This window comes from Gadus chalcogrammus, chromosome 18 (assembly GCF_026213295.1).
Source record: "Gadus chalcogrammus isolate NIFS_2021 chromosome 18, NIFS_Gcha_1.0, whole genome shotgun sequence".
Lineage (NCBI taxonomy): Eukaryota > Metazoa > Chordata > Actinopteri > Gadiformes > Gadidae > Gadus > Gadus chalcogrammus.
The window spans coordinates 22154459-22165082 of record NC_079429.1 but is presented as its reverse complement, the minus strand read 5'-3'; the positions used below and the strand labels follow the sequence as shown (position 1 = coordinate 22165082).

At 44.5% G+C, this 10624-nt stretch overlaps 1 protein-coding gene across 2 annotated transcripts in view; it reads left to right on the top strand.

The window, feature by feature from the left end:
• Positions 1–345: 345 nt before the first annotated feature.
• LOC130371159 (serine protease HTRA1B-like) overlaps positions 346–10624 on the top strand; it is a 31129-nt gene continuing 20850 nt past the window's right edge. The window contains exon 1 of one of the 2 annotated variants that reach the window (XM_056576828.1): positions 346–954. In XM_056576828.1, the coding sequence (XP_056432803.1) occupies positions 504–954 (451 nt within the window). In that variant the 5' untranslated portion in view covers positions 346–503. The remainder of the gene's footprint in view (positions 955–10624) is intronic. The other variant, XM_056576827.1, reaches the window with a different exon arrangement.

The following is a 10624-nucleotide window of genomic DNA, read 5'->3' as shown; positions in this document are numbered from 1 at the left end:
ACACACACACACACACACACACACACACACGCACACACACACACACACACACACACACACACACACACACACACAAACACATAATGGGGATTGCAATAATATATTGTATATGTTACAAAGAACCAGAAAATAGCGTTCTCTATGTGTGTGTGTGTGTGTGTGTGTGTGTGTGTGTGTGTGTGTGTGTGTGTGTGTGTGTGTGTGTGTGTGTGTGTGCGAGCGTGCGTGTGTCTCTCTCTCCCCCCTCTCTCTCACTCTCTCTCGTCATTCCTCCTCTACCAATCGCTGTCCCTGTTTACCCTGCCACCGACGCGTCGTTGGTTTATAAACGGAGATCTGCTGAATCAGATCAGAGCACTTTACTGCTGCTGCCTGCAGACCATCTCTGACCTGACGGACCACTTGACCTCCTCACTCCTGTTTAATAAATATATAGATTCAACAGATATACTAGAGGGGACCTTTTAAAGCACTTTTATTCAACTTTCCATCTGTCTAGAGTCATGTTTCTTTACTTTCTCCTCGTCGCTCCTGCGCTGCTCGTCGAGGCGCGGATCAGCAGACGTGACGTCATCGGCTGTCCGGAGACCTGCGACCTCCAGAATTGTCCCGCGACCCCTGCGGACTGTCCCGCCGGAGAGGCGCTGGACCAGTGCGATTGCTGCCCGGTCTGCGCGGCCAGCGACGGCGAGGCGTGCGGCGGCGCGGGGCACCTCGGCGGCGCGCGATGCGCGGACGGGATGGAGTGCGTGGTGAGCGGCGGCACTGAGGCGTCGGCCACCGTGCGGCGACGCGGCACAAGCGGCGTCTGCGCCTGCAGGACCGCCAGCCCGGTGTGCGGAAGCGACGGCGTCTCCTACCGCAACGTGTGCGAGCTGAAGCGCGTGAGCCGTCTGGCCAGGAGGCTACGGCAGCGAAGTGTCGTCCTCATCCAGAGGGGAGCATGCGGTAAAGGTGAGCGATGGACACCTCACATACCTTAGGTTACCTTAACCTTGAGTGTTAGTGTGTGTGTGTGTGTGTGTGTGTGTGTGTGTGTGTGTGTGTGTGTGTGTGTGTGTGTGTGTGTGTGTGTGTGTGTGTGTGTGTGAGATAGATAGATAGATAGATAGATAGATAGATAGATAGATAGATAGATAGATAGATAGATAGATAGATAGATAGATAGATAGATAGATAGATAGATAGATAGATAGATAGATAGATAGATAGATAGATAGATAGATAGATAGATAGATAGATAGATAGATAGATAGATAGACAGATAGATAGATAGTAACTTTATTAATCCCTCTGGAAGGTTCCCTCAGGAAATGATCAAACACCCTGTTACAAATAGAAAAACAAAATGCTGCCCCCCCAGCACACCACATGATAGAAAAGAATGCTTGCAACAACAGACTGGTAGAACATCCACAGGAGTTTCCTGCAGATGTTGAATAATCGCAGACGGTACAGGAAGTACCGTCTGCTAAGGGCTTTCCGGTACAGATGGTCTGTGCTGCTTGCCCAGTTCAGCTTGTTGTCCAGCCACAGCCCCCTCAATCTGACCTGGTCTGGGACGTGGTCTGGACTTCCCATAGTCTATGACCAGCTCTTTGGTTTTCGAGGAGTTCAGGTTCAAGTGGTTTGTGTGGCACCAGATGACAAAGTCCCTCACAAGGCATCTGTACTCCTCCTCACTAGACCGTATGCATCCAACGATGGCCGTGTCATCAGCAAGCTTTTGAATATGATACAGCTCAGAGTTGTAGCAGAAGTCAGAGGTGTAAGAGTGAAGAGTAGAGGGGCCAGTACAGTATCTTGTGGTGCTCATGTGCTACTGACCAAAGTGTCAGACGTGATGTCCTTCAGCCTGACATAATGTTGTCTGCCAGTTTGTCCTGAAGCAGACCGGGTTGAATGGTGTTAATGCACTTGAAAAGTACAGAAACATAGTCCTGACTGTACCAGTCCCCTTAGCCATAGTCCTGACTGTACCAGTCCCCTTATCCATAGTCCTGACTGTACCAGTCCCCTTATCCATAGTCCTGACTGTACCAGTCCCCTTATCCATAGTCCTGACTGTACCAGTCCCCTTATCCATAGTCCTGACTGTACCAGTCCCCTTATCCATAGTCCTGACTGTACCAGTCCCCTTATCCATAGTCCTGACTGTACCAGTCCCCTTATCCATAGTCCTGACTGTACCAGTCCCCTTATCCATAGTCCTGACTGTACCAGTCCCGTTATCCATAGTCCTGACTGTACCAGTCCCCTTATCCATAGTCCTGACTGTACCAGTCCCCTTATCCATATTCCTGACTGTACCCTTATCCAGATGTGAGAGGGCCCGGTGCTGGAGCTAGAGGACAGCAACCTACTGAACACCCACCTTTGTTCAGTAGGCAAACTGTAATGGGTCCAGGGCATGTCGCACTTGAGGCCTGAGCTGGTTGAGGAAGAGCCTCTCCAGTGATCTAGTGTGTGTGTGTGTGTGTGTGTGTGTGTGTGTGTGTGTGTGTGTGTGTGTGTGTGTGTGTGTGTGTGTGTGTGTGTGTGTGTGTGTGTGTGTGTGTGTGTGTTTGTGTGTGTGTGTGTGAGTGTGTGCCTTCCTGTACTTTTTCAATGCACTGAGACATGGAAACACCTAATTAGAGCTGAGTAGTGGAATGGAGAGATCTCCTCTCTGTATCTCTTCAGTACGTCTCTGCTTCTCCTCATATGAACTGCAGCAGTCCATCTAAAATACAGCCGATACTCAACCACACACGTAACACTGAATTCTGACTAATTACAGTAGAAAACTTTTTGAAAACCATTACAATCATGAAAATTATATTTCATTCACAGCAGCACATACAGATGCACTCGCACATTCATGTGCAGACAGTCAAACAAGCAAGCATGCACACACACACATACACCCACACACACATACAGACACACACACACAAGCACAACCAGCACACAAGCACACACTTACCTCACACAAACACACACACACACACAAGCAAACACACACACAATCCCTCACACACAGAATAATGTCCATCCCTTATTCCACTAAGGGTCCAACTGTTCTGTGAGGGATTAGTTGGTGAGTCAGCCGCGGATGCAGCTCCTTTCAAACATTCTTACAGCATGACTCTCTGTACAGAGAGGATTTAACCACAATGCTCTCTGGTGTATTTATAAAGAGATACTAAAGACCTCCTGGTTCATGTTATTGTTCGAGGACAGTTTATTATTATTAAGAGTCACTTTAGTGTTATGTAATGTTGTAGTTGCTAAGGTTTTCCACTTTCAATCCCCAATGTCCCCACCCTAAAGGCTTCCCTTAGCAATATGTGATGACCATATGACTTAATGACCTGCATCTGAATTCACAGGCGGTCAACTTGGATAGAAGTCTCTGCTGTACAGTAACACATATTATGTTGCTGTTAGGTTAACCTATTTACTGTGGTTTCTTATGTTGTCACACTGCAGTAAGCTCCTCCCCTTACTCTGCCTGGCCCGCCCAGAGACTTTGGCCCGCCAATGAGACAAGACCGTGCGAGCGCCACATGTGTGTGTGTGTGTGTGAATAGACACACTGCAACGCAAGTGTTTCTTGTCGGTTCTTTGACGTCTCTTGTACTTCCACAACACTGTAGTGGGGGTTATCTCAGCCATGGTTGAGAAGGAATTGGGGGAAAGGAACTTTGGCTTTGACTCCCTGAAGTACATGAACTGCGACATGCCGCCGGTTGCCGCGAGGCACCAGCGCCCCGAAGCACCACCGCCCGGCAGTGGGCAGCTGGCAGCAGGCAGCACGCGGTTCAGTCTACTTCAGATTGATGTGAAAGTGGAAGAACCAGAGACGTTGCAGAACCCGACAAAGTCGTTTGTGATTCATAATATCGTCAGGAGGCGCACACAGCTTTTGGCCGTGATAATATGTATTATATGATATAGATATCTATGTATTATATGATATTATTTATATATAGAGCTCCAGGACTGTAACGCAAGTGTTGTACACTTCCTTGTTATTTGGATAACCGTTCTGCTTTTGGTGTTATGACGCATAACACGTCGGACTCTCGTCTCTGGTATTTCTACAACGAGACTCGTAGTGGGGGTTATCTCAGCCATGGTTCAGAATGAATTCTGAACCATGACCAGAATGAGGCTGTAACTCTGCACCACGGCTGAATTTCGGGAACGTCTTTGAATACTGTGTTAGTGGCCCAATAATACCTACATTAAAGCATCCATAAAATAGCATGTCATGGCACCTTTAACATAGTATGTTAAGACTTTTAAAAACCTTCCTTATAGCTTCAGGTCGGTGCAAACCTCCTCGCACAGATTCCTCTTTTGCCCGCACTGTGTTTTGACTGACAGCTGGAGGCGGGCTCTATTCAGCGCCTCTGGGTTTTCTTGAGGAAAAAACGAATCCTGGGCCCAAACCCTTTCAGCTCGGTCAACACTAACGTAGAGTGCCACAGATCAGCGTTTGGGGCATATGGGAGAGGACACACAATGCACTTGCATTCACACACGTACACACAATACACTCCAACACACTCTTACATGCACCTCTCTCTAACCACACAACCACACCTCTACACAAACTCACACACACACAATCGAAAGAGCATTTTCACTGAATATAATCGGCCTTACCGTGAACCCATAAAGCATAATCACTAGCATCAGAAGAGCAGCTCGTCATCACAGGTGGAGACATGGCCTGATAAACGATGAGTAAAGCTCTGGGAACGCAAAAATGGCGTCTGTGGCGTCTGATTCTAGCTGGAACACGCAAGCTACAACGATAAGATCCTGCCAGCGAGTGCCGGCCTCCTTCATGACGTCACTGTAGAATTATGCAGGATGCTCACCTGACTTGGTCTCAGAGTGTTGCTGAGAGATGAGACCTTGTCGTTATCGTAATTCATTTTTCAATGTGAAAGTTATTGCTCTTGGGCACTGGAACTCTGGACGCCTCTGGACGCCTTACAGAGTTCTGGAAGGTTGCTGACGTGATGGATGGGGCTTCCCCATTCGAGCACAGCAGCCTGTGAACCTCCACGTTCACACTGAAGTGCACAATAACACAGAGAAGGAATGAGAAAAAAGATCCACTGGAGGCTCTTCTCAACAAAACAAAAGCAGACAAGCTCCTGAAAAGGCCGCCCCTTATGTTGGCACCGTGCCTTGGTGGACCACCAGATCAATCACTCCCTGTTACGCTCCAGACACCAAGGTCCTTGTTTCACAAATGGTTTGAAATGCACTGTGAGATGAAACAGAGTTCCTGAAGATTGATCAGAAGCAGTGATGAATGGCATGTCCATCGTTATCTACACTCCAGCAAGCCTGACGCCTTGTTCACACTACCTCCAACCGTCGACGGAGCTCATTGACTTTGCATGGGGCGCTCGCGAAATGCATTGTGGGTCCGTCCGTTCTGTCGGCTCTGTCGCCTGAGTCAAAAAGTTTAGAAATGTTCAACTTTTCAGGCAGCGACGGATCCATCAGCCAATCAGACTGCGTAATGTAAATATACGCAAGGACACTGTCCAATGAAATCGCCTTTGTAATACAACCCAGAAGAACACATGGATATGTCAAAAAGCCCCCATCCGTCAACGGACGCATGTAGTGTGAACAAGGCGTCATATCTGACTGGTTTGATAGAACCAGAACTATCTCTTGCATAATTTATCTGATATACATCCATATATATTTATATATTCTATGATATATGTTATATTTAAAGTATAGAGACTAAGGATGGGCAAAATGTATTACGTCATTTGGTGTCTGCCCCCCCCCGCGAGACGGCCGTGAGCATAATTGAAACGACTTCTATGTTCTAACCCCCCTGAAAATCAAGAAGATATACTATATATTACAACTGAACGTCCCACCAATATTTATACCACTTGCTTACTCTCTATATTTCATTCATGGTTTTACATTTATAATTTTATTATACTTTACATTTAATTCTTCATTATTCAGGCATTACAGAACTTTCATGGTCATAAATAAAAATACGAACTGCAGTTTAATTTCTTTGTTCGTTCTTAAATTGACGTAGAATGGAGCAAAGACTCCTGGGATTTGGAAATGCGTTTATCCAATAAACAGATTGAGGTCAAGTCTATTTTCGACAAAATGTAGGGGGATATACGAGTGGCCCCACGTCGAATGGTATGACCCAAGATACGTCAGACAGAGAAAGCACGCATATTCGACGGTACCGCCTTGTCATTTGTTTACCCAGGTGCCATTGCAACACCATTGCTACCTCTCATTGGCTGAATCTTTGAGAACGTTGTAGACTCAATCAATATAAGTCGCGGGGAGACAAAGCTCTATTCGTTTGTGTATTTTATTTACGTGACCATATTTTTGGTTTATGTAAAAAAAAAAAAATCAAAGAACCACTTCTTGTTTTGGGGAACCAGTTCTTGTCGTTCACGTTCGGGATTCGTTCATTGTGAACGAATCGGTCGCGACCGACTCATCCCTAATAGAGACAGATGGGGGTAATGGATGGATCTGGTTCTCACTAAAAACATGGGAGGAATTTGACAAATTTGCCAAAGCTGACTATTTAGTTACTTTGCAGATGCTTAAATCCAAAGCAACTTTGGAGGATTATAAACATGTCATTGAGAAGAAGGTAAGGGTTTAGGTATGGAAGTAAATCTGTCTCATCAGAAATTAAAAAATCAATGCCATTGAATTTTAAGCACTTAATATTTATACATCGAAGTAACGTATCTGAATTATTTTCTTCGGAATTAAACAAAATATTAAACGAAAAAAATCAATATGCTTCATAATTCAGATGCAAAATTCAATGTATGAATTTCAACTTCAATATTTTCAACATCCCCAAATTCAACATGCCAAATTCAGCTGCGAAATTCAATGTATGAAATTCAGCGTTAACATCGGGGGACCCAATGAAGAGCCTAGATGCTAGATCGCGGTCAAGCTAAGAGAGATCGGGTGTTACACCAAATTCTGCGACCATGCCGTAGACAGGCATGAAGTCGTTCACGTGCGGAAACATGGACACAAAACTAATACATTGGGGGTATTCGTTTTGTGACATCGGACTCACGTTAAGTGGCTGGAGCACGGTTGATATGCATCTGTGGTGATATAACGAGAGCGCAACAAGCGCGCAGAGCCGGCAGTATAGCGCCCCTAGTGGCATGATACAGATATGAGGATGACAATTTAAAATGAGGTTTCTATCGGGAGCTTGTTCCCGAAGCACACCGTGCTTCCACTGGAGCTACAGGCTACTGCCGCTTCAGTTGCCACTCAGTGCGCAATACTGTCGGCTCTGCACTCTCATTCCACAGTGGGCAGCGGGCTTCAGATCGCCCCAGCATCACACCAAACTTTGCCAAAGGGTCCTCACATCGCCCCATATTGGTGCCCTAATAAATTGGGCTCTTATACCACTACAATTACCCTTATGCTGCTTGCAAATCCAGCAAAATCACTACAGTCACACACTTAACATACAGACATTAGTTTGTTTATTTCATACTGCAGTAAAAAAACTAAAACGGTGTGCATTATAACAAAAACACCTTGGCTGGGTTGCACCAACATGGATTAACTCTTAAACTGGATTAATTCAAGGTTTAACTGTTAACCGTGTTGCACCAAACTCTAACCTGGTTTAAACATAGTTTAATATTAATCCTGGTTATATTTAACCCTTTGGTAATCTCAGTTTAAACTCAATTTAAACTGAGATTAAATTTAAATCCGTTGCACCAGCAATTTCAAACCTAGTTTAATCCTGGTTTAACAGTTATATTTAAACCACCTCTGGAGGAGGTTTATGTTAGGTTTATCGCTGTTTTCTTGAGAACATGGCTGCATATCTTCGCTGGATGGCGTTAGAGGAAAGAGTTCCTCACAGGAAAATTAGAGATAGATTAAACCCAATGGAATTTTATGAAAATAGCGAGTTTTCACAACGATATAGATTCACCAAAGAATGTCATATGCCTCAATGGGAAGGTTGGACCAGCTATCAAGCATCAAAGTGAGAGGAACTTTGCTGTGCCACCACTTCAACAGCTTTTAATAGCATTGTGATTTTACGCTACCGGCTGTTTTCAGTTGGTTGACGGGGATCTTTTTGGAGTTCATAAATCCACAGTCTGCAGGATTGTCAGAAGAGTGTAGAAGGCAATTGCCAGATTGAAGGGTCAGTATATACGTTTTGAACCGAGGAGAGAGACAACAGCTGGATTCTATCGGAGAGCAGGTTTTCCGGGACTAATTGGTGCTATTGACTGCACCCACGTTCCCATTACCAATCCAGGTGGTGAGAATGGGGAACTGTTTCGCAATCGAAAGGGCTACTGCTCGATTAATGTCCAGGTTGTGTGCGATGACCAGGCCAGGATCATAAACGTTGTTGCGAGATGGCCAGGATCCACACATGACAGCCGTATCTTCGACAACAGTCAACTTTGTGCGCTGCTGGAAGAAGGGGACATCCATGGACACCTAGCGGGTGACAATGGCTATGCATGTCGCCCCTACCTGATGACACCTCTTTTGAACCCTCAGACCCAGGCAGAGAAAAATTACAATTACTCCCACATTCAAACCAGAGGAATAATAGAGAGAGTATTTGGTGTGTGGAAGCGGAGATTTCCATGTATAAAAGAGGACTCCGCACAAAAGTGGACACTACCCTGGCCGTCATCGTTGCAGTAGCTGTGCTGTATAACTTTGGGAAGAGAGTAGGAGACGAGCTACCAGAGGTGGATGAGGACCCACTTCAGAACGACCTGGAAGATGCTCAAGTGCAGAATGCTGCAAACCCAAATGGCAATGCTGTCAGGAGAACACTGATTGAAAATCACTTTGCAGCATAATTCAGGTCAGTATTGACATAATTGTATATGTTGATGGATACTAAGGGCACTTCTACATTAGATTACCTTAACCCATACTTACGAATTTATATGCTTCTTACTTTCTCCTCCAGAAGAACTCACCAGAAAATCAAGACAAGGAGACTGGCAATTGAATTGAAAGAAACATTTTATCATACAAATATAACACAATACAGGGGGGAAGGCAATTGCTTATTCAAAAATAAATACGTTAATGATATCACAGTTTCAGAATTCATTCACTACTTAATTACTAGGCTACTTCATTAATTACAAATTATAGTTGCGGCTCGCATATGTCGAGTAGCTTTTGCTTCTGAAGCGATTGGACCTCTTTCTGAAGCAAAAGGACTTCTTTTTTTATATGGGCATTTTCGATGTCAAGCATGCATCTTTCTGTCTCCAATCTCAGAAGTTCCCGGTGACAGCCAAGCTTAGAGCGCTTTTCAGCAGGGGCATACACTGGTGATGCTGCTTCTTCTCTCAGGTTTCCATCATCCGGCTCCAGTGGCTCAATCAGGTCGAGCACAATGAAAGTCTCAGCTAAACAAACAAAAACACAGAAGACATGAAACAAATTAATAGAAGGATACCCACAGCTAAAGACAAACGTTACTATTTTAACGTTTTGTTTTTTTTACGTTAGGCTTTCATTGCTGCGATTAATGGCTTTGGACAGAGGGGGTGACACATTATTGTAACCTGCTAAGTTACGTTATTAATAATATTATAAAAACGGTTATAAAATGTAGTTAACGAGCTATGGTTACTAGTTAACGGTACTTACTTTCTGTCGCTGTATTCCTCTCTAATGCGCCGTCATCGTCGTATGGGTTGGGGAGGGGGGAAATCTGCTGCGGGATCATATTAATGATTTTTTTCGATAGAGGGTCCGTAATCATTGGTGGTGGTCCTCCGCCAGTTTTAAACATCCCCCTCCTCTCTTCTGCCGCATCCTTTTTTGCCTTTGCCTTTAAGTTCTTCCAGTAGGCTTTCAGTTGTGACTTGTCCCTCGCCTCCTTAATGCCAGTTGAGCCATTGAAGCGCTCCGCTAACATGACCCAGGTCTCCTCCTTTTTTTCCAGCGTAACGCTGTCAGTCTTTTTATCCTCAATTATAATACCAAAGTCCTCCATCAATTCCGACAGCAACATCTTTTCAAATGTGGAAAAGTTTGATCCTCGTTGACGTGCCATCTCTTAATAAATGTAGCTACTTGTGTTCACTGTCAGTGTCAACTGTAACAGTTAAGGTAAATTAACGGTTAACTTTATTCAAAAAGTGAGCTCGTGAATATATTCACGAGCCCTCTCTCGTGAACCGTTGTTTTTTTTCACGATGTAGGATAGAAAAAAGATATAAAATTGTGGATTATATTGTGCAATTTGTTCACATTTCGCCGGGATCCATCATGGCAGACTGAACACAAACTAATCCTATTTTAATCCTTGTTTAAACTAGGTTAACTAAGTTAAAACTAAGATGTGCAACGCATCTCGGATTAATTATAAACCAGTTTAAACCTAGATTTACTAACCCTAGATTAACCCTAAACCAGGATTAATTTGTTTGTTGGTGCAACCCAGCCCTTGTTATTAAATACATTTTATTTTATTTTATTAGGATTTTACAGACCCATTCAATGGATAGGGCATTTAGTATGGTCCACCACATTGCTTCTTTCCCCATAAATAGCTACAGTC